The sequence below is a fragment of the Athene cunicularia genome (assembly GCF_003259725.1).
Source record: "Athene cunicularia isolate RWA chromosome 11 unlocalized genomic scaffold, athCun1 chr11_part1, whole genome shotgun sequence".
Classification (NCBI taxonomy): domain Eukaryota; kingdom Metazoa; phylum Chordata; class Aves; order Strigiformes; family Strigidae; genus Athene; species Athene cunicularia.
Genome location: NW_020799113.1, coordinates 9,941,788 through 9,966,028, shown reverse-complemented (window position 1 = coordinate 9,966,028; position 24,241 = coordinate 9,941,788). Strand labels below are relative to the sequence as shown.

The 24,241-nt window shown below is 40.9% G+C and overlaps 1 protein-coding gene across 1 annotated transcript; it reads right to left on the bottom strand.

Moving 5' to 3' along the window:
- Positions 1–19,139: 19,139 nt before the first annotated feature.
- On the bottom strand, positions 19,140–23,362 carry TSHZ3 (teashirt zinc finger homeobox 3). The gene has a single exon (XM_026856840.1). It carries the CDS (start codon positions 23,191–23,193, stop codon positions 20,167–20,169), a length of 3,027 nt encoding a protein of 1,008 aa, XP_026712641.1. The 5' UTR covers positions 23,194–23,362; the 3' UTR covers positions 19,140–20,166.
- Between the last annotated feature and the right edge of the window lie 879 nt (positions 23,363–24,241).

Genomic DNA, 24,241 nt, shown 5'->3' with positions numbered 1-24,241 from the left:
ACTTGAGAAGCGCAATGCATGTGCCTAAAACGAAGCAGTGGGAGTTGTGCTGAAGCTGGCAGATGTGCCCGCAGGCAGCTGGCCACCAGCCGACCTTCGAGGAGGCCCTTGTGCTGCAGCGGGGACTCCTCGGGGCCCTCTCGACGCCAGCAGGGCTCCTTAGTGCTGAGGCAACGTGGGGCTGATCAGCCCTGCCTCCCACCAGCCCAGAGCCACTGCCTGGCCTCCGACACAGAACATGCTCCTTGGCTTCCCCGGTACCTGGGGAAGGTCACGCAGTCCCTCTCCATTCATCCATGACTTGCAGCACCCATCTGTAGCTGTGTGGCAGGAAAAGAAACCTACCTAAGGAACAAGAACAACATGCATTCAGGTTTTTGGGAAGGGAAAAAAAAAAAAGCGCTGGCAGGTGTGAAGCCTTTTACAGCATCAAGTCACTGGCAGCCCTCAGCCCTCCCCATAGTGGGCCTGAATGCCCACTGCACAGTATATTAAATATTTGGAAAGAAAAGGACACAGAAGTTATTTCAGTACTAAATCACTGTGGTTGGTCCAAACACCACAGAAGCATCCAAATCAAGATTTTCAGCTGCTCCTGTAGACTTCACCCAAGACCCTGCTGCAACATTAACTTCAAAGTTAGCACCATTTAGAACACTCCGAAAGTCTGATCAAATTGATTTATTTGAACAGATAGGGTTCTGATTATTTAAACAAACAAGGCTGAAATACAGTCAGTGTAAATCTACCTGGAAACTGGAAGCTGGTGCACTGCACCACAGCTAATTTATTGCTTGGAACCTCTTGCCATGATCACAGTGTAGAAAGGTTTTGCTTTGGGGCTGATTATCAAGGAACTTTGAGCTTCACATCTTGGGCACAAACAGCTTGTGCTGTCCAAGGGACCAGCTCACCCTCCCTGAGCCTGAGCGGGGGCACTCCTTTCCCTCATCCTTGATTCACTGAACACCTCCGGGTCCTGCTGGAAGGCTCATTTCTTCTCACAGTGACTGGAAGGGCTGACTGGTATCTTTATTGACAGAGCATAAAACCAGAGGAAAAGTTAGAACAGTTAACAGGTGTATTACAAACTTGAAAGACAAATAATCCCCACCAACAGTTCCCACAACAAAACTTCAAAATGGTGAAGGTGTCATCTTTCAAAGCTGCCAAACCACTCCTTAAAAGAGGTTTGTAACGAACACAGACTATTCTCAGACACCTTCTCCTGGTAGTAACAAAGTTCTTGTCGTTGTAGTGTGTTAACAGTTTTTATTGCATCAAATAAAGGTGTGAATCCACATCAGATTTGACTATTAACACATTATTAACAATCACACCAGCATCGGCTAAAAGTATGTAGTCTGTTTGCTTTTCAGATGTAGTCATCTTCTATATGAATCTCGTATAAAGTCTATCGGGAGATCTTTAACAAACAGGACCAAGTCCCGTTGAATTCCCCAGCCATACACTATCAACACAGAGCAGTGCAGTTCATCATGAGAAGGCCTAGATTTGGCATGGTATATGACAGTCTCAGTAACTCGCAATTGTCCCTTGAATGTGAACTTATCATTTAATTACACTCCGAGAGACTGCTTTGCCATATCACTGTGCAAGTTAGCTAACCACACAGCAATTCTCCAGCTAATCCAAGTGTGATTGGATCAGTCTAAGGTGCACAACATCTCTTTCAGTTCCCGGGAACCCCCTATGGAGCAGTCTGTTTCTTTCCACCTTTGTTTTTTTTTTTTTTCATCTTGAATTTAAATATGCACTGTCAAATGCTCCCAGATTTTGAACATAGATAAATAAGTTGCTTAGAGAAAGACAAATTTAAATTAATCATAAAATACCCAATGTTAAGCCAAATGGATATGCAGAAAGTCTCAGAAAAAGTACCAATAAAACCTTGGAAAGAAAAACAGATCAGTCATTGACAAAAGTTTTATTTATTCATAATCACTGTATGTTAATAAAACCAACAGGTGCCACTGGATAATTTATAATATTTAGTATATATTGAGAACATGTACATTTTGCAAAGGATGTGGGGTGCAAAAGGGTTTTATTGGTATGGGAAGCATATGCTTATATTAAAATGTGTAATTGTTTGAGATGTTACAGTGCCGCCAAGTTCCATTAAATGCATATTTCTTTGTTTCTGTTGTAAGCTTCATGCAGCGTTGACAGATAGCCACAGTGCTCTACCTTGCTGCAACTCAGTTTCATGGGGATATGAAGCAGCTGTACCCCAAAGGACATGGTCAACACCCCAAAGGACATGGTCAATCTGAAATGCCACCTGACTTTTATAAGATCATAGTGTATCTCCTATAAATAGTTGTTATTATTGTTATTGTTCTCCTTACCTGGGAAGACACACACAAAGAGCATTGCTTCCTGCAAGAGGCCTTTAATCTTTTGCAGACAAAAACAAGGAAGGAAAAAAAAAAAAAAAAAAAAAGGGTTTCTTAACTGCCAGAACTATCCCACTGCAAAAGCCTTAAACATCGACACAAGCAGGTGCCCCAATCACCTGTGAATTTGGTCTGTACCAATAAAAGTCAGTATGTATTGCCTACGCAGTACGTATTACATTCCCTCAGAGAGGCATTAAAATGCCAGCTACATTTAAACAAGTGAATGTCTGGCCCCTAATAAAACCCACATAATTTAATACTAATGAGTCTACCAATTATGACCTAGTCTCTGAACTTCCTTTCTGGGAAAAATCATTGGGAAGGTAGTTCAATGCCAACTCGAGCAATTACATTACTGCTCCGATACAGAGAGCCCCAGCTTCACTTCTGGTCCTTGCATTAACTGATTTGGGGTGCAGAGGGGAAGGGGCGAGGTGCGATTGCCTCCCTGCGACAATGAACAGAATCTAAACAAGCTTGCTGATTCTCAGACCGAGCAACGGCTTTCACATCTCAGTCAGAATATACTGCTGACTTTAACAGTAACAGAAAAAAGTAGGAGACTGCTTTTTAAGAGGCTACTGCTAAATAACTTAATAGTGATGTTGTTGTGTCTGTAGAAGGTTTCCCACTTGAGAAGTGCCACAAACCCCATGCTCACCAGTGTTTCTTTAATACCTGCAGGAGTCCTCCTTGAGATGTATACAGGATGACTGCAACACCTACGGACTGCAAGGTGGAGGGTTCTCAATCACCTACCTGCCTCTTGTCGAGCCTGAATGCAGGCATGTTATTTTCTCCGTTTGTGGTAAAACTCGAGGTTAGGTGGAAATAAGGTCTCCCCTACCTAAGCAAGAAACTACCACTCAGCAGCCACAGGGAGCACACAGCCCAAGTTACAGGGCAGTTCCCTATAGCACTGGCTACAGTATTTTTTCCTGCTACCTGCTGCAAGGTTGCCAGCTTAGGTATTTCATCCCCAGCCACCCACTCGAAGACTGTACTCATTCATCATCTATTTAGAATTCAATTCAGTGTTTAACAGATGTGTAACTGATAGGCTCTGCTATGACAATGAGCTCCGATTTGAGCTGACTGTTGAACCCCACAGAGACTTTGGCTGGTGGAGAAGTGACCCATCTGCCTCCTACACTTGTGCTGAGTGCCTCATGGGACTGCGGCGGGTCCACGTACAGTCAGACACCGTGCCGTTGCCTGTCCCCAGCCACGACCACCACGCTCTGCTGCTGGTGTGGGCTCCCTCCGGAAGCCCTGCTGGGCCTTTGGGCAGGCAACGCCGGATGCTGGAGATACACCTTTAATTCATGGTGTACCTTTAATTTCTGTGACGTGCTGAGATAATACAGTGAGGAGTTCTTTAGAAATGCTATAAATAGCTTAAATAAATAGATATTCTCCGTGGTGGGTCCTCAACTCCGGAACTGACTCTTGCCAGAAATCCATCAGAGGCTGAATCTGGCAAGCTCTGAGATGTGAGACACATCTTTTTTTACATTCCAACTCACTAAATGCAAGTGCCTGGCCAGTTCTGTGAAAAAAGGAGAAAAAAAAGAAAGCTTGGAACACAAGGGGTCACTCCCTGTGCCGGCTCAAAAGTTGCCTACCACTACTTCATGGCATACTAGCTGTTGAAAAGGGCACATACATACTGCAGTGCTACTGCCTTATAAATACAGACAATAATTAAAGCTAATTTCTACAAGAAACAACTTTGTGATGCTTTGAGACAAAAGACTCGCCGTGGATGTATGATATTACCTTTCTTATTACTAAACAGTGCTGCATACCCTAGTGCTGCCACGTGCGCTAACTCCTCACCTCATCCCTCGATGAGGCATGACTGCATCTTTAAAAAAAGATTGCTCTGGAAAGGTATACATTTGATAGTCAAACAAAACAGCCTCCAAATCACTTTAGGGCATTGGAGAAGTGGCGTCTATTCCCTGCCTCTGAAGTCAAATAACTGTCACAACTTTGTCTAAACGAACCGATGCCCTGGGTTTCAAGGTATTTAATTACATTGTAAGTAAATTATAGAAACACAGAATAAGTGTAAATGCCTCACATTCAGTCAGACATTTTGTCTCAGAAAGTCTGGCATCCCTAGCTCAGTTTGCAGAGAATCAAGATGAAGTCAAAATTAGCGTTGCTACATTATTTCTTTTTATAGCAGTTGCCTGAAAGTCCACAAACGCCAGCCCCTTAATACGCTGTCACTCAGTAACGTCACCTATTTTGTCCTTTAAGAAAATAGTTTTGTAAGCCTTTTTGAACATCAAAAGCACAGACATCCACCCTTTTAAACTTTTTACACTGTGACTATTTCCAGTCACTCCTGCCAAGACGTTAATGTTGATAGTTTAATGTGGCTATGTATGTATTATTTATCGCATGAAGCCCATATTAATCATTTTTATTTTGATCACAGAGTATTTGTTTAAAAAAAGGCAGAGTTTTACCTTCTTGGTTGTTACAATTCTCTCACCTCTTGTCTTTCTAACCATGCTGCAAGTCTGTCAAGAAGAGCTCCAAAATAAATTTAACATTGTAATTATTACAAATAAGTCACACTGGCACTTGTGTAGGAAGACACCCCCCTCCCTGCATACTTCTACCATGGTGGCAAACTTATTTCAAAAATTCTGATGAAACGCTTTGTAAATTTTGTTATTCTGTGATGATAATAAATCATTATAGCCTTAAACACTTCTCTAGCTTGGAGCCTCAGTCACAAATTATCTTGTCATTCTGACCAAAACATTCTCCAAAAAAGCTTGACAAGTGCTAAAACCCAGAACATGAAACCATGTGTTGTTGTGAAAGCAAGATTCAGAAATGTCAATTAATTAGATTAAGAGGCTACTTTTAGCTTTACTTGTGTTGCCAAATAACCCTTAAAATATGCATAGCAGTGGAAGTCTACCTCAGCAATACAGTACTTCTGTGCAAAATAAAGACAATGGATCTGGCTAATAGAGGGAATTATTGTATCTGTCATTCAGACAAGGAGAATGATCTAGAAGCAAATGTCTTGCTTCCCTTTCCACTGTATGGATTCGCAAACAAGATAAATTCTGCCACTTACGAGTTTAGGCACTTTTTTTTTTTTCCCCCTGAAATCTGATTCAGATTAGAAAATAAAAGTCAAATCACTATTATACATCTCCATAAGTAAAATGGATTTCTAACATCACTCTCCGTGTAGCTGTCTCCCCCCACCCATAAACTATCATCCTTTATTTGCATTTTTGAAGTTCACTTCAGAAAAAAAGAGTGGTGCAATTAAATACATTTTTATTCAACTTTCTCATAGCTACCCCTAAAATTTTTATCTTTAAATAATCCATATCCTCAATTTTATTTACACTATAAACTGTTCCTATATTTTAATGGTATGTTTGCTTTAAAAGGGGTTGTTGGCTTTAATAGCTCGGTTATTATCTTTGTAAACTAACATTCCACATTCCTCCTAACTAAATCCTAGCAAATCATCTGTGCTTGCATTTGGAACATACATTCCACCACTGAAAATAAAATTTAAGCCAAATAAATGTTCTGTTCAAGTTAATATACATAAAATGAATAGCTAAACATAGATCAATTTTGATAGATTTAACAGTAGGTTTGTTAGTGGCAGAAGGGTCATGATACGTAACACACCCAAGAGAATGGAACTAAATAAATTTGATTTCCTATAACCCCTATTATTTTGTGTTACAAATTTTAATGCTAGAATACTGTATCTCTTCAGAAAAAAATGAGCTGCTTGTGTTTTATAAAAAGTATCACCAGTGATATGGATCAGTATAAAGATACAGGTTAGCATGCACATAGGTGGGTAAGTAGGTAAGCAAAACAGGAAGGACCCCAATAGTGGCAGATCTGCAGCTGAAGGAATTCTGTAAGCCTCAGGTTCTTCCCTGGGAAAGACCAATTTACACCACAGGAGAGCCTTGGCTGAAGCTTAGCAACAATAACTTGCAAAAAGGTAGCATCTCATTCCATTTTTCACTGAAATACATCAAAATAAATATATTTTCTCATCTTTGCCCTTCTATCCTGTCCTTTCAAAGATGTTATCTCTGGCAAAGCCATAATTTCTCAGATAGGATGGTTGTGAGCACAGCACAAGACCCAAAGTTACAATACATAGAATCAAGTACAGTATAGAGTAGCATCAGTCCTTGAGAAATAACCAGTCTTTGTATGATGTTTAGTGACTTAAATAATGAATTCTGGCTTTTAGCTGTAATTTTAATTTTTCAGCTTAAAAAAAATAATTATTATTTCAATAGTTCAATTTTCCCGTTAGGTAGAAACCATTGCTTGCAACATGGCTATTAACCCTGTTCCTCCTCTGCCAGAGCCTCTACAGGCCTACAGTTTGTTATAGAATCACAGCCTGGCTTGGATTGGAAAGGATCTTAGAGATCCTCTAGTCCCACCCCCTGCCCTGGGCAGGGACACCTTCCACCAGCCCAGGCTGCCCAAAGCCCCGTCCAGCCTGGCCTTGAACCCTGCCAGGGAGGGGGCAGCCACAGCTGCTCTGGGAAACCTCTGCCAGTGTCTCACTGCCCTCATAGGGAAGAACTTCTTCCTTAGATCTAAATCTGCCCACTTTCAGTTTAAAACCGTTACCCCCTGTCCTACCCCTACACCCCCTGATCAAGAGTCCCTCCCCACCTTTCCTGCAGCCCCTTTCAGTACTGGGAGGCCGCTCTAAGGTCTCCCCGGAGCTTCTCTTCTCCAGGCTGAACACCCCCAACTCTCTCAGCCTGTCCTCGCAGAGGAGCTGCTCCAGCCCCCTGAGCATCTTCATGGCCTCCTCTGGACCCACTCGAGCAGGTCCATCTCCTTATATTGGGGGCCCCAGATCTGGACACAGCACTGCAGGGGGGGTCTCACAACAGCAGAGCAGAGGGAGAGAATCAGCTCCCTGGACCTGCTGGTCATGCTTCTCTCGATGCAGCCCAGGACATGGTTGGCTTTCTGGGCTGCAAATGCACATTGCTAGGTCATGTTGAGCTTCTTGTCAACCAACACCCCTAAGTCCTTCTCCATAGGGCTGCTCCCAATCCACACTTCTCTCTGGCTTGGACTTACTCTGCTAAGCAAATCTTTCTCCTTCCCCATTCCTTGGTCTTTCCCTTCCTCACAGAGCACCTACATGGTCTTTTGGCTGCTAGCTTGACCTGTGATTAAGAGGTGACTTTATGTAACCACTTCTTGTTGCTGTTGAGTACATACTTGAGCCCAAGCTCTGCACTCTGGAAAGTGGGACTCTGCAGAGGGTGTTCTATACAGGCCCTTTACTAAAGGGGGAAGGAAACAAGGAAGAGAGATGAAATATTTACAGATATTAAAAAAACCTTACACATTAAAAGAAAACCACAAAAACCAAGACAGTCCTCCTAATTTTTAGACACACCACAAACTATGAAGTTGTCTGGTCAAGACTTGGTAAAAGGAGAACATCCTAAACGTTCTAAAAAAATTGTATGAGAAGCAGATGGAGGTATTCCTCACAGAATGAGCCTGAAGTCAAGTGTAACAACCAAAATAGATCATCCACCGAGGATCAAGGCAAAAATTCATAGTGTTAGAGACACCCTGCATGCGAAGGCATGAAATGCCATATCTGCAACACGCCCTGCCACTGGCCGAGCTGCCTGAGAAGTGGTAGTGCCACTCTCCAGCCACTCTCTGGTGGGGCAGGGACCTCCCAAGGGTCCTGTGCCCCCTATGTCCATTCCCTGAAGATGTTCTGGAGGCCTCAGGACTTCTGGGGCAGCCTCAAGGAGTTGTTTAGGCACTTAAATTCTGTTCTCTTCTGTGCTTGGAGAAGCCCTATGAAACTGTGAGCCCTGGCTGAAAATAGGGCAGCGCGGACTCAATTAAAGTAAAATTTAGTAATGAGACCTAAATGTTAACACGCTGTATTTATCTCAAAGTTATTAACATTCATATGAGTCTCTGAAACACTTTATTACTGATACATGGGTCTGCGCTGCTATAACAGGCTTCCCTGAGGAGTAACTAGGTCTCCAGCTGTCCTGCAGGGTATGTTGTACTACATATTATAGGGTTAAATGGTGCTGTCTGTTATCTGTACAATGCGCGTATTACAAGTGTAAATGAGGGAGCTCATTTAAGAAACCTGAAGTCTGCACTGAAACACTGAAAAGGTTTGTACTATTAGTGAAAAAGAGTGAAGGGTCCTTTTTTTCCAGTTGCGAGCGACTTAGTCATATGATTGATGTAGAAAACTTAATGCCTCTGCCAGCAAAAAAATGAAGCTGTGTCTAAAGTAACTCCACTTACCAGCGTTACAGGAGGGCAACCTCACCTGAGCACAGAAGGCAGTCACAGTGTAAAACGGCAAAATGCAAGGCCATTCACTGCCTGTCAAAAATGGTTAGTGAAGGCAACAATGATGCTAAGCCACCTACGTCCATCCCTCTCCTAAAAAAAGAGAAAGCTACTATTTCTCCCTATGCAGCACAAGAAAAGCCTGATGAACTGAACTGCTGACAGAACCGACATGAAAGCTCCATCAGAACAGTTAAAATGAAAATAGTAATTATCAATACATGGCAGGAAAGTGGACACAACTTTGCAGAAAATAAACGTACTCTCTGCAACAGGCATGCACACCTACAACGTTCAGAAAGGATTGTACGTTACAGGAGCCCTCAGAGTTCAACATCTGGTTATTCTGCAGCACAAGTGGGTCAAGAACACCCACACCAGTTTGTTGCGAGGTGCAGCGATGGTGACAGCACTCCTCTGCAAGCTGCTCCATGCTTCACTTCGCAGGTAGAGTTGTGTTCCCCTTGATAATCTAATCTCCATGCCCCTTGCTGCAAGCTGAACTGATTAACTTTTGTCCTGCCCTTGGTAGACACATAGAACATTTGATCGGCACCGGTTTTATAACAACTTTTTTTAAAACATAGCTAAAGACTGTTATCATGTCCCTACTCAGACTTCTTGTTTCTAGACTAAACAAATACAATTCTTTTAACTTTTCCTCATAGGTCATGTTTGCAAAACCTCTAATCATTCTTGTTGATCTGCTCTGGATTCTCTCCAATTTGCCTCCATCTTTCTTAATGTCACCAACTTCAGCAGAAGTTTTGCAGCTTGGAGAATTGTTTCTTGCTGCAGAAGTCACCTGACACCCTGACCTTTAGCTCAACAATGAGAAATAGCATACAAGCTTCCTTAAAGAAAATGGTATTACATATATACTGTCATGTATACTTAGTGTCATGCCACCTGCTTGCCACATCAACCAACTACTTTGCCTTAACAGTAACAAAGCAACAACAAACAATAAAAAAGATGCTGCTTTTGTGAGCTGTTACATAGACAGTCTTACTGTACAACTTAAAAATACAAGAAAACACAGATGAGCTGCTTTAAAATTCCATTAAAAAACTAATTTTTTTTTTTTTTCATCTCCACATCTCAAAAAAGCAAACGAATTTCAAGAAAACAGAACAGACCAACAAAAAAACTGTGGGGAAAAAAAAAAAAACAAACTGTGTACTACCTGTTAAATAGATGTTAGCCTAAGTTACAAGGGAGTGAGTAAAACAGCTTATAATTAAGAGACTAGTACATCAAGCCTTTATCTCATGATTTAAAATGAGCATAAGACATCTTTGACAGGTGTGTAAGTCAAAATTCTCACACATAGCAACTCACAAGACCTGAATCCTTCACTAAAGGCTACGAAATCCAACAAGCAGCACTTCTTACAAGAGCAACCAGCAAGAAAACGCAGCAGCTGGTGACACTAGCTCATCACCTACAGCCCAGAACTCAGTAATGTTCTCCAAATCACCTCTCAACTCCTGTTTAACTCGGTAAGCACTGAAATTTCTGCCAGCTGGGGAGCACCAAGCTCCCTGGGTGCTGCTGACCTGCCGGTGAGTTGTGGTGGGCTGAGGTCTGGAGCTCCCCAGCAGGCACAAGGGCTGGTGGGGTCTGGCCCAAGTAGTGTTTAGGGACACCCTTTACCTGGGTTCAGAAAGAAAACATGCTGAGAGCCAAGGTGTAGCTCAGCCCACTGGAAAACCTTCTTTAGACTAGGGCAAAGTGTGAATAGAAGGGAGAACTCTGGCTGCTGGGCTGCAAGCTGGGATGCTGTGGTCTCCAGCTCCAGAAGAGGGCTTGCAGCTGGGATGCTAAGCAGAGAGCAGGCAGCACCTATCTGGGCTCTGTTAGCAGAGAGTGGTAGCACAAATGCTTCAGCTACTCTCCAGAGTATTTAATTTCTAGGTACAGTGTCCAACTAGCTTCAGAAAAATCCCCACTTGGCCAACAGACCATACCGGTTATTTGTAGGGCAGCCTGGGTACCCAGCATGTTTCTGTCCAGAGGACAGGCGGGTCAGAAACCTGTGCTCTGGTGCTGGGTGTCTCTGACAGGTTTGTGGCATTTCTCCTCCTCCACACAACAGCCTCTTAGAAGAGAGCTCTGAATGGGTTTTCAAGAAAGCGCAAGTGGCCTATAGCAAGGCTTTCAGAGGAGGGCAGAGGAAGATGTGATGGCAGAACACACCGCTTAGAGAGGGCAGTGTGCCAGGCTGCAGGCTGCAGAAGAGGGGTTAAAGCAGCTTTCAGAGTGCAGGAACAGGGCTAAGGGGGTGTTACGTGTGCCCAGAGTGCTTCCCTGGGCTCGGAACTGTTTACAATATAATGTGCCCGCACCTGTGGGGTGCGGTGGCTTTGCCTGCTGTTCAGCGCTTCCCGAGAAGCTGCTAATACACCATAGCTGATGAGACCGTTGTTTTGATCTCTCCCTCCTTGGGATCTCTTCTAGTGCCTTTAATAAAAGCCCTATTAAGGACGTACAAGTGGGTGCTTTCTGTTTCTTCAATACCTGATTTACATTTTTAACGTTTAGTACTCAAATACATGCTCTGAATTTGTGCTTTTTTTTTTAAATCATAGTTTCTTGCTGAAGACTTACATGTTTTGTATCACACACTTCCTTTTTTGTTGTTTATTGGGTGTTCTTGCACCTTGCCTAAATCTTATGTGGAAATTATGAGCCATACCAAAGCCCTGTCATTCAAATTACTGATGGTAACTAGTCTGTCTGGAGGTGATGGTTGTATTAAAACACTTACCACACAGAAAAGCAGCATCTGGCATTTACAAAACCTGGGCCAATGAAGAAGGAAAGGGTCATGTTCATTCCCAAAACAGGAGCAAGCATCTCTTGAGGGTTATACATGGATTCAGTTCAGAGGGAGCTGGAGAATCTCATATATTTTGAAATCATGGGGGGTATGAAATCAGCATAAGTTACAGCTGCCCTTAGGTGCTTTCTTTTGAGTGGTCGGTGCCACAATCATTCAGCAGAGCACATTGATCTCACTGACTTTGGCAGAATTATAGTGGGTCTGTTTGCATGAACCATTGCTGAGCAATTTATCTGATGTATTAATCATCTCTTAGATAAGAGTATCCAGACTGCAGATTTTTCTTGTAACCCAGTTTCCCTCCCGTGGTCTTCTGTTGTTGTTGGGTTTTCGCATGAAATTTTAAAATTGTAATTTTTTTGATTGATGCTTAGGATACCGGTGTCCATTTTGAAGTGCTGTGAAGTACAGGTTACCACACTGGATTGCTCTGTAGTCTTCAGAGATGATGGAGAAGTGCTAGTCTCTACGTCCCCTTTCTGACAGCAGCTCTGTTTTGGTAATTGATCTGTCTTCACAGAGGCAAATAAAAATCAAGACCCTATTTTTCTTTCATCTTCCAAATGCACAGGTAAGAGGCAAAAAGTGAACATTTTATTAGAGATTGGAAGAATTAGTATAATTTATAGGGTTGATTAGGCTGTTTTACTCACTTCTAGTAATCCCCCCTGTGAGACTGTGTCTATGCTGCTAGTACGGTAACTCAGGTAAGTTTATGGTGTGCTGAGGGCAGTGTCTCGGCCACCTTGAAGATTAGGCTTCCCTGCCACGCTGACAGCGAGCCCTGCTTGGATCAGCTGGAGGGCACCCTCCAGGGATCCCCTTCTCTCCATCCTGCAGAGCTCCAGCCTTCAGGACTTGCTCAGTCCCACCCACCTCCCTCCCCAGCTACTATGAACGGCGGCCGGTCAGCTTTCCTTGTCTCCAAACTATCCCCAATACCTAGAGAGCACCGAAATACATTTTACAGAATTTCTCCATCTGTTCTGCCCTTCTCTGCAGCTCTGCGACATTGCATGCTCAACTTCCCAGCACAGTAAATGGAAATTAATGCGAAGAAGTCCACGGCTGGCCCTGACCAGCCAGCCCCTGCCCTCCAGTGTTAATCTGCTGCTGTTCTTCCTATTTTCCCTGTGCAACACAGCATTAGAGATGGAGACGCACACTGTAACCCCTGGTTAAGCCATTTCTTGCTTCCCAGTTACTGGTGTACCCCCATAATGGCTTTTTTAAACTGATGCTTCAAGTCCAGTAATTTCCAGAGACACTGAATAGGGGGACCCCATTCTTCTGGGCTCCTCTGAACATAATCCTGTGATGAATTCATGTTTTAGCACAAGCCAGAGTGCACACAGAGAATTTTCAACCATTCAGAGGTATAGAAATCAGTAATCTTAGCCTGAAACAATTGTACTGAACTGAAGCACTACTCCTCTTTTCTAGATCTACTTTTAAGATCCCTGTCAAAACAGCCCTTCAAACACATTTGATTGGGTTGGGGCTCATCACGCTGTCACCAACTCACTTTTCATTAGGCTGTTGCTCTCTGTTAGCCTAGCCAAGCAGAAGAACTCAAACACATGCACAAATTAAATCGACATCCAAACTCCACCAATATACAAAGCAATTTAAATGATATTCATTAGAGCGATGACAAGTCCTGATGAGGCTTTCAGGAGCGGAGTCCTTCAGCTTCTGCCGACTCGGTTTCATGGTCATTGAGGCGTAACTGCAGTGACTGTACCTCCAGTTTAGAAAAAAAAAGCCAAGAATATGACTCCGCTTCCTGACACACCTACCTCATTCTCCCTCTCTGCACAGGTTTACATCTGAGCATAGGCTTCAGGCTTTTCTTACAGTTACTCACAGGCTTTGTATTACACACACGCATTAGCAAATCCCCTTCCTTTCCCCACCACCTACAAACGCACCAATTAAAAAGAATTCCATTTTCAAGTAATTTCATTTCACTTGGCTAGAAAGGTCACTAACTCACAGTTACGATGGCTATAAACATGTCCCCAGTTTCCTACTGTGCAAGAACGAACGTGATACGTTGAGGCTTAATAAAGAAGTATTTTTCACTGTTAATTTATACTAAAGTTTAAAAGTTACCCTCGCTCCATTTATATTTTTGATATTAAAAAAAAAAAAAAAAAAAGATGGACACTATCTTCTCCACAGGGAGTGGAATGGGGCTGACAGGTCTAATATAGGCTTTTCCACAGTACCAAATCATTCGAAAGTCATTTTCCTTGCGACCAAAGTCCTTAATTCAGGCATCAAGAGGTAAGATATCAGGAAATTAGCTTGCTATTTGGTTACAAAGTCCACTACGCCACTTGCAAATTTAAGTGTATTGGGGAAACGCACACCCTCACCTTAATGTGACACTAGGAAAACCCAGCAAGTGACAGGAGGGGCACACAATCATTTTAGCCTAGGTATGGAAGACATCACTATTAGCTGTGAAGAGCTCCACCGCCCCTCCCCAGCTCCCGGCTGGGAAATGGGGCCACGACTGGCACTGCCCTTCTTTACTACTTCTTGCTGCTCTACAACTGCCTTTTTTATTTCTCCAAAGGGGCCAAGAATGTTAAAACCATGATAAACCAGGACAGAAGATGTCTTCTTATATTATTACTCAAAAATTTCTTTTTTTTGGCTTAGCTACCTTAGGTTGTAATTTTTAATTTTACTTTTTAAGCACTCCTAAAATGAAAGATAGGCACATTGGTATTTAAGTGTGATTTGCAGCTGCATATTTTCATTGCAATAAAGGTTATATATATGAACTTGGTGAGTGGTCTGGACATAGTCATCTATCCCAAAAAAGTCTATCTGATTTTAATTCTCTTAAAAGATTATTTAACCAGAAGTGCATTTCAAGCTATAAATAAGGCTAAGTGAACCAAGCAACAGCTGCTGAGGAAGTTAACGTGTCTCACCTATATGTTGTAATATACTGCTGAAAAACCAACTAACAAAACACACAGAAGCTGGATACAAAGGATAAAGTAAAATTGGTTTTACATATAAAAAAGAAATTTATGTAACACCACCACTGTATTTGCGTATGTACTAGATAACAAATATAGCACACAAGCTACGTGTGAGTAAAACTTAGACATCTTTTTCATGCTGAACATTGTTAAAATGATTGCCCCAAACCAAGGCCAGAAACCAGACTGTAACCTCACTGATTATTCCAGCACTTTCAGACGTGTATATTGTGTTGATACATAATTTTGCTTACCTGTAAATGACCCTGATTCTTTCTTCCTTCCCTGGTAAAAAATCTACTTCTTATGCAAATACATTTCAATCAGGGTTGTCGTGTCCTAGTCTTAAGCGTATACAACCTTTTCATTATTATGGGATAATTACTGAAAACTCAACAAAATTCACTGCTACCACACCCCGAACAATAGAGTTCCGTTCATACTCCGAGATGGCAGTACGGCAGTTATTTCTTGTTCTCTCATTTACCTACAGCAGGTCAAAATCTTGGCACAGAGTCCCAGGAAAAGAGAATTTGCTGGGGTTTTTTTGTTTTGTTTTTGTTTTTTTTTCTGCAGATTCTATGTATTTACTAGCAACACCCACGGGAGTTACATATTTGTATTTCCACTGCTAAAATGGCAACTGTCCAGTCAAGTATTAAGCTATTTCATCCTTTGCTAAGAGGACAATCCAGTGACTTTTGAAAAGTTGAGTAACTTTTAATTTTTTTATTTTTTTACTTTGCTTGATAAATTCTAGTTTTATGACCACTGCCTGCAGTTCAGCTCTGTGGAGCAGCATGGGCAACAGACTTCCCAGCAAAGCTCCAACATATTCTTGTATCAAAAAGTTACCCAAATAAAGCAGTCAAAAACAACTGGAGTAATTTGGTATTTTTCTAAGAAATATATAAGGCTCTTTGAAGGTGTATTTTTAAAGAAAAAAAAAGTATTAATTAAATTTAGCTTTATTACTAGTCATCTCTGTTCCACTTGCACCACAGTTACTTCTTTTTCTGTTGCAGCTGAAATAAGAACTTGTAAAATTAAAGAAGGTTCCTCCCTTCAATACGTGCCAGTACTTTTTTAAACCTCAAAATATAGCCAAATTTTTTGCTGTCACAAAATGCGGAGTCATATCTATGTCTAGTTTTATTTAGCAAGATACATAGCCATATCAAAATGCAACAGAGAATTCCCATATTAATAACACAAATCTGCCTTGGTTTGGAAAAAAAAATTGCACATACTGTTTTACCCCAAAAGCAGCTGCATAATTAAAATAATATACGTTTGATTTTAATAGAAAAATAAAATATAATGAAGATTCTAGATTTCAGTTTCAGAAACAGTTAAACTAGCTTAAAAGTCATATTTCAGTTAATTATAGATTTCTTACTCACTAAAACTTAAAGATACATTAACTGATTTTTTTTTTTTTTTTGCTAAATGTTGACTCCAGTGAACAGCTCTCTAAGATCTGGCATATTGATTTCTTGTTGTGAAGTGAGCTGTTCAAGCTCCATTTAAGATTTTCATCTTGCATGTAGCCCTGAGCACATCATAGCACCATAAATTAGTTAAATTGCACATTTATCACAAATGTTATTTTAAGATACTGCGTAAATGTGATGGCTGGAAGATATACAGTATGCTGCAACAAGCCACTACTTGGGTGGGGTTAGACCAGGGTCACCTTTATACACCTGTGATTTAAAGCTCTTCCCACCCCATCACAATTTCATTTTAAAACTATTTCTTGAGGCATTTTGTTTTCTCTCTCACTTGATCTGCATATTTCTAAATAAAATATCAAATGCAAAGCAAAAGTCAGAACTCGGATGCATGTTTTAAAATCCTGCATCCATACCTTCATGTTTGTCTAATAGGAAAAAAATTATCTTAACACAGCTAGGTTGGTGATTTGGTTAGCACTAATAGTTACCATGCCAATATACATATCAGTGTATGGATGAAAGGAACATTATTCTAGTTCACTGATTCTCTAAATTCTTTATAATGTGAAATCACATTGGTATGCCAGTCCTGGAGGTTCTGAAATGCAAGCTGAACTTTATTTTAATAAATTTGGGATATGCAGATCCTGACTAGCCATTCATTTGCAAAGTTTCAAGCATATTTAAAAAATGTATTAAAAAGTGATTTCTGGTGCACACTGACAGATATGGCTGTTCCCTGAATGCTCACCTGGTGCAGCTCCTCACTGCACGTTCAGACCTAAATAGTCAGGCCCAGGAACTTTTACCAGGTTAGATGCAGTCACAGTAGTGGCACTGGGTGTTTGCAATCACCAACCCCTCATCTGTATTTTAAGAATAAGTAGAAGAAACACTGCAAAGGACTCTGTAGTCTCTTGCTGTTACTCCCTCCATGTCCCAGATAACAGTATTGCATACACAGCTTTTAGCATTACTATTATAAGTCAATGGTGCATCTTAAAAATACATTGATTGACAATATATGCAATGATCTGCCAGTCTCCTTATGTGTGAATTTCTCATTTGCAACCAAATACTATATTTAAGCTGTTATAATTTTCAGAGGAATTCTCTGCTGTAGAGGTAAAAAGTTTGGCTGCATTTAGACTGAAATCATTTATTTGAAAAAAAGCGTGGACAGCCACCCAGGAGGCTTCGAGAAAGATTTCAGCTAGCCAGGTTGCCTCTCCTAAGTGAGGAGGACTCCTGGGATGGTAGAGTCAACCAGTAAAATGGCATGCTGCAATTTTATTGCTGGAATTTGAGCTGAGGCCATAAACACTGACACACAAATGACCTTAAAATCGGATACAACTGTGAGACAAAAGAGGAGGAAAAAACCCAGAGCCCTGATCATTAATCCCCTTCACTAGGTCTGCATAGCAGTACTTGCCATAGAACGCACAGAACACTCCCGACGCATTTTTGAAGACATGCTACTGGCCTTTACAATTACAGAGAGACAGAAAGAACGATGGAAAGAGAAAGAAAGATGGAAAGGCAGAACCAAAGATTTAATTAAGTTGCCTACTGGAAGACAGTGGATTTTTTTTTTTTAAAAAAGGAAAAGAAAGTCTGTACATTTGACATTCAGATGCTAGTTATTACTTGAGACATGATTCTGAAGTGCTGTAATGGTGGTTTTGGTTCCTATGTAACCATCTCCAGACTCTTAAGTTCACCTGACTGGCAAAAGACATTATTTACATGCATAGTAATACAGGTGCTCCGGAGATGCAAATTGTTTTCAATGGTTTTGATGGGATGACCTGTCAACACCAGTAAAAGTCTGTCATTATCATATAAATGCTCCCGCTTGTTTGCATTTGTTTGGCATGTGTTTATTCATCTTCTCCCCTCCCTATCTGCTGTGAGTGCCATACAACAGCAGGTTGGGCCCTAAGAGGAGTCGCTTAAGTCACAAAGTTTAAGTCACTGGTCTCAGGTTCCTACTTCTACCCCTGCCACTTGAAAACGCTGGGTAGATGGAAGGGGATTCTCTAACCCGCGAAACACCCGCCGGTGCAGCTTGCAGACTGTGCTCGGTACATTCATTGGGAACGCGTGCGAGGAGCAGTTATCTGCCTGGGTCTGAACACACAGCACAGCAAAACACCTCTTTGCTTTGCCACGCGTTGCTTATAAACCCCGTCCTCACAGGCAGCCTTACCTGATGTTTAAAAAGGAGTTATAATGCTCATTTATCTTTTCTGGGGGAAAAAAATTCTGTTAATGCAGCCTTTGAATAAGTGCTACCCTGCTCTTTAAATGCTAAAGTTCACTAAAACTCCAGTGATTTATGTGCAGCTTTTGACTGCCAGCACCTGGCAGATGAAGAAACCTACTCAAGCTTCAGTCATAAACAGATAGCATACAATTTAATTTTAATGTGCTCGTTAGTCGTAGCACATTTCAGACATAATTGTGAACGCAACACAAAATTATAGCAAAAAGACAATTTTAATGCTGCTGTAGAAAAAAAGGTTATATGAAGAGTCATATAATGGTGCTTCATTGTCAACAACAAAACAGGGCACAGAGTGCATTACAGTGTCTGTGCTGTTTACATGCCAATATTTTATACATAGATTCTCATATGGTGTCAGCTGTCAGTTACTTCTGCAAATTAACTGCCAAAAATGGAGACGAACAGAATCACTTAGTGTGCTGGTAACCACGGGTTACCTTTCATATGCCTAAAGATAAAGCTGCAGTATGGAATCTTGGGAGAATAATTAGGCAGAACAAAACAGAAAGTTACCAATTGAAATAAAAAGGCATTCTACAATAGGAAATAACAACCAAGAGCGCTTATAAATAAGTAAAAGAGGTTATATCACAGAATGCCTCATAACTTTTTAAGCAAAGTATTACAGTACAAACATTTTAAAGGCTTTATCAATGTTTAGGAAATACAGTACAAGTTTTTCAAATAGATTTAACCCTTTGAGCACTGAGTTTATTTTGAATTTTTTTTTTCTTTTTTTTTTTTTTTTTTTACTAATAAATACCTTTAAAAGTCATGTTGTGCAAAACAGAATGCATGCCAGGAATGCAGTCCGTGGCTTCTGTTTCTTCAGAAGGTTTAAAAAAAAAAACAACCAACCAAATGATAGCAACACTAATAAATATGTATAATTTAAACATGAACCTCTATTAATATAGATGTACTGTATAGCAAAACAAAACAAAACATACTTTGCTTTAAGAATAATGTTTCTGAATAGTTTATAAATGCTATCTGTGGTATCTTTCATCATATAATTTACAATGTTTGGATGTTAAAAGAAAAAAAACATTAGATCTAAAAAATGAAATATACACTATATATAGGTACAGTTTATACCTGCAGCTTATCAGGTACAAACCCCACGGTTGGTAAAAATGCTGAAGAAAAAGAAAATGGCGTTAACCACAATCACATTTTCCATAAGAGATTTTGAAATCTATACAATATATACATCTATGTTTCAATGTGAAAATTATATTTTTAAATTTCAAGGTGTGGGACACCTCTGCATAAATGGAGGTTCATATTAGTAATCAGAACTAAGCTGGTAAGGGTTTAAAAAAACCATATCCGTACATTTTTACCAAATTAATGCAAAAGTGCTTCAAAGTACTCAGAGGGCTAAAGATTATAGGGTGAGAAATACCAGCACACTTAGGTCACATGAAAAAAGTGCACCAGAATTAGTTATAAATGCTTAATTAAACTGTCTGTTAATGCATGCAGCTTGATGCATCAGAGTGATGCACAGCAACTAAATCCAATTTACACAAAGTTCCAAACACTTACCACTGCATTTTAACCTTCATATTTTACCAGTAACAACAGCTGATTATGCACCTCTATTTAAACACTGTACAGTTATACAAAACAGTTCAGCCCAGAGCGACTCTGGAGTTAAAATAAGAACATGTGCCAAGAACTAAACAGTAGCTTTAAGGCGTCTTTGACAGTTTTCCTCAAAGCAAATTACAGTTATTTTAATCAAAAGCAAATGCTACTGCTTCTCTAACTCCGAAACATACAGAAGATGATCCTCTGGTGACTTCCCGTGTGTTTTACTAAGATGAAGTTTAACAGCATGCTTGCTTGCAAAAGTCCTGTTACAAAGTTTGCACTGATAAGAAGTTCCGATATCTTCCTCTGGAGAGGACGTCACCAGTTTTTCCGACGGTGACTTTGCTTGTGCTATCTGATTGTTAATCTGTTCACTGGACAGTTTGGACAAGTCTCTTAACCTGAAACCCAGATGGGATTCAAGATGACTGATATAAGTTGAAGGAGTTCTGATCTGTGAAGCACAGTCATTACAAAAGAACACTGGGTGCCCAGTGTCCAAATTTTTAAGGAACTTAGTTCCCCCCGTCCTTCGGAGCTGGTATTTCACATTGGCTAGCCAGTGGCTAATTGTGGTCATTGAAAGTCCCGTAAACCTGGAAATGTGCATTCTTTCTTGAGGACTCAAGTCTGACATGATGTATTTCCCCTCTGAAGTCTGCCGTAAACTAGCTGCAAACTGGGCCTGCAATATGAGCAAGTGCTGAGGGTTCCAGTTAGACTGACGTCCCTTCCTTTTCTGAGCGGGTGTACTCTCTTCTGGTTCCTCTATTGTGGTACCATCAATGTCAGATTTCTCAGATATGCTGGAAGGTGTGGAAGATTTTGATGTGTGACTTTCTGTCAGGTTCTTCAGCATATCAGATATATCTGACAAGGCATTCTCGCGTAGCGGCGAGTTTGACATGAATGACACGACTGCAGATGTCTTTGCTGTTGTCACTGTAGATGAAGAAGATGCAGAAGATGTCGATGTGGATGACAAAAGCGCTGAACCCAAAGAGCAGCTTTTGTCACTCTTGCCTTTCGTCAAATCTATGGGTTGGTCATTGTTGACATGATAAAAATAACGGTCTAAGTGGTCTGGTTTTTTGGACTGTAGAGGTGGGGTGGCCACTGCAGCCTTTTCCGCCAAACTGTTACTCATTTTAAAAAGCATGCTCATTGGATCCAAAGCAGGCAAAGATGGCTTTGCTGCCTTCCCAAGGTGAATATTCATGACAGATTGCAGTGCACTTAATGGATTCACAAATGGCTGTTCTGGAGGGTGATCAGTAATGATAGCTGTGCTGCTACTTAAAGAGCTTACAATGGACTTAACAGGCTCCTTCCCATTTTCCACAGGTTCTACAGTTGGACTATCCTTGCAACTATCTCTTTGAGGGACTGGGCTGTTCTGCTGGCTTTTAAAGCCACCATCATTGGAGGACTCCATCTTAAGGGGTTCACTGATTTCACTACTGCATGGCGAAGGCGTTGCACGCTTCATTGGGGAAAGTTTTCCTTCAGGCTCTTTCATTTTTTCCTCCACTTTAGCCACCTTCTCAGTGACTTTCTTTACCAATTCTTCCATGGCATGAAAGTTTGTTTTTGGCACAGGTGAGGTCTGACTGCTTGGTGGAGACACCAAGGGCTGGTTTTTAGTTGGTGATACTAATTCATTGTTTCCAAACATAGGTTTTAATGGGGTATTCTTCCCAGATGAACCCAATGACAGCTTCATCATGTTAGGCAGCTGATAGGCAGCATGAATGCTGGGGTAGCCACCCCAGCTTGGTGTGCCATTCTGGGCTTTGTTTATAGCCGATGTAACTGTGTTTTCTAAGGACTTCAATATATCTAATCCCCCCTTAGGGCTTTCTTCTAGGTCATTTTCAGTCAAGTAATGGTATTTTGAGGAGATATCATACTTCTCCTCATCTTCACTTGACTTTTCTTTGTCTTTCATTTTGTCATCAGCAATGCCTCTTTCTTTATCTACTTCTTTTTTTATTTCAACACTTAACTTAGGGGAAACACTAGAAGGTGTATTGGAAGGAGACGTAAAAGTGGTGGCAGCTAGCGGCACAGACTGGACTTTCTCATCTACTAAGGACGTTATTGTTGGCGTTGCTGGGGCTTCTATAATTGGCTTCCCTTTTTTCATGGCAGAGTTAGTGACTTTAATAAAATGTCCTGTCACCATCATGTGAGCCGTGAGTTCCTGCAGAGTGTCATGCGAACTTCCACACTCCATGCACTTCAGAATTTGAGATTTCCTTGCCTCAAAGTGCCAGGCGTAGCTGGCACCATTCTGGTGACCATAGCGATTATTTGGCGTAATGTAAGGATTAGAATTCTTCTGAAGCGCATCGTTGGTATCTGAGATTGTTGCTTTTGGTGTCCCACCTGTGGAGTCTGGAGAGCTTGGAAGTTCAAGCTCCAGTGATGCTTTCTTTCTAGTAGCTGGAATAATTTTTGCTGCTACAGGTGTAACAGGTTCCTTCAGAGGCACTTTTTGGTAGTGTTTTGTTTTGATCATATGAACACTCAAATCCTGAAGAGATTCAAATGAATGACCACAGTACATACACTTTAATACTTTCTGGGCATCTTCTTTCCCTTCCATTTCAAGCAAAGAACGTTTACGAGGTTTGGACCATCTTTTGGGGTTATTGTTATCAGTTTCATGGTTGTCATCTCGATAATGTCCTGTTTCATTCATGTGCACTGTTAATTCTACTAAAGTATCATAGGCTGCACTGCAGTCTTTACAGCGGAATTTACTGGCTCCAGTAAATATAGAGCCATAAAGCTTACTGCTTTGTCTGTACAACTGAACTGTGCTAAAAAGACTCGGTTCAGGAAGAATTCTGCTCTGAGAAACTTGCTGCAGTGTTTTAGCCATAGCAGTCTGGTGCCAGTCAAAGCTGCCACTGCCACAACTGCTGCTGCTGCTGCTACTGCTGCTGCTGCTACCGTTGTTTTTTTCTGAAATTGGCTGGTGAAGGTTCAAATTGAGATTGGACCAGTAGGAATTGGAGAGGAAGTTATTATATACAGCTTTCATTTGTTCTAAACTATCAGATACAGTAGAGTCTTCCAGTGGTATCGAAACCTCCTTGCTCTCTTCCTCATTTTTAATCGAGCTGCTCTCGAAGTCTGCCATGCGGTCACTTGTCTCACTGATATGTGACTCGCTGTCCATTTCATGGCTAGAAAATTCAGCTGCTGGAGAGTTTTGGTAGCTTTGGCAGTTCTTACTGAAGTCTTTTTCTGGACATGTGTATTTTGCTGAAGGCTCCCCATCAACTGCATTTTCATCAGCTTCCACATCTTCTTCTACCAGTGCTGCTGCTTTTAGTTCATCTGAAACGTAGGCTATTATGAAGAAAAGAAAATATAAGTTAGTTTCTGCTGATCATACTTTTGCTTAAGTGTTTTAGCCAAAGAAGTGTACTTATTTGTAAAATTAAACAGTTAAAATCTAGTGTTTCTTCAGAGCAAGAAAAAATCTGCTCTTCAAACATAATTTGCCACCTTATTCTTCTCAAGGGGCAACAGCTTGAAATTAAAACTAAATTTGAAATTAATGAAGCACATTCTGGAGGTGGCATTCATTTCTAAAGTAATAAATTACTTGTATCAACCTCAGAGACAGCAGTTCCTGTCTGTCAATTAATATGTCTTATGCTTCTCCTACCCCTAATGCATTTCTTAACAGACAGATTCACAATTTAAATTAAGTAAGCATTTTTTGCTCATTACAGTTTTGAGACTCAATCTTTAATAAATATAGAGTACAAACATCAAAAATTTCTACAAAGTAAAAAAAATCCCCAGCCACAATAATAAAAAATGAGATTTTTTTAAAAAGTTATCATTATTAGTAGTATCATATTTTAGACAAGGAGACGGAAAAAGCAGGTGACGCAACCTCTTGAAACAACTCACTATGAGCAATTTGGGGATCTTCATTATGGGTGTAACAAATGACCCATTCACTTTTAAACATGCCTTTCTCAACAAGAAAGCCCATGCAGAATTATGTCAGGAGCTAGTTCAAGAAAATTGGTATGCTGTACTCATTCTTGCTGTATAAATATATACAAGACCTTCCAGTGGACCTTACAAATGTCAAAGTGTTTGCTCTTTAGACTACTTTGTCAATATTTACTCAGCATAAGCTACACGGACACCCAACAGGGATCTTTTTCCCCCCTCAAGTAATGCAACTGGTGATGTAAATCTAAGAT

Excerpts from the sequence above, each read along its gene's own strand:
- TSHZ3 (XM_026856840.1), bottom strand. The coding sequence starts at position 23,193 with ATGGACAGCGAGTCACATATCAGTGAGACAAGTGACCGCATGGCAGAC.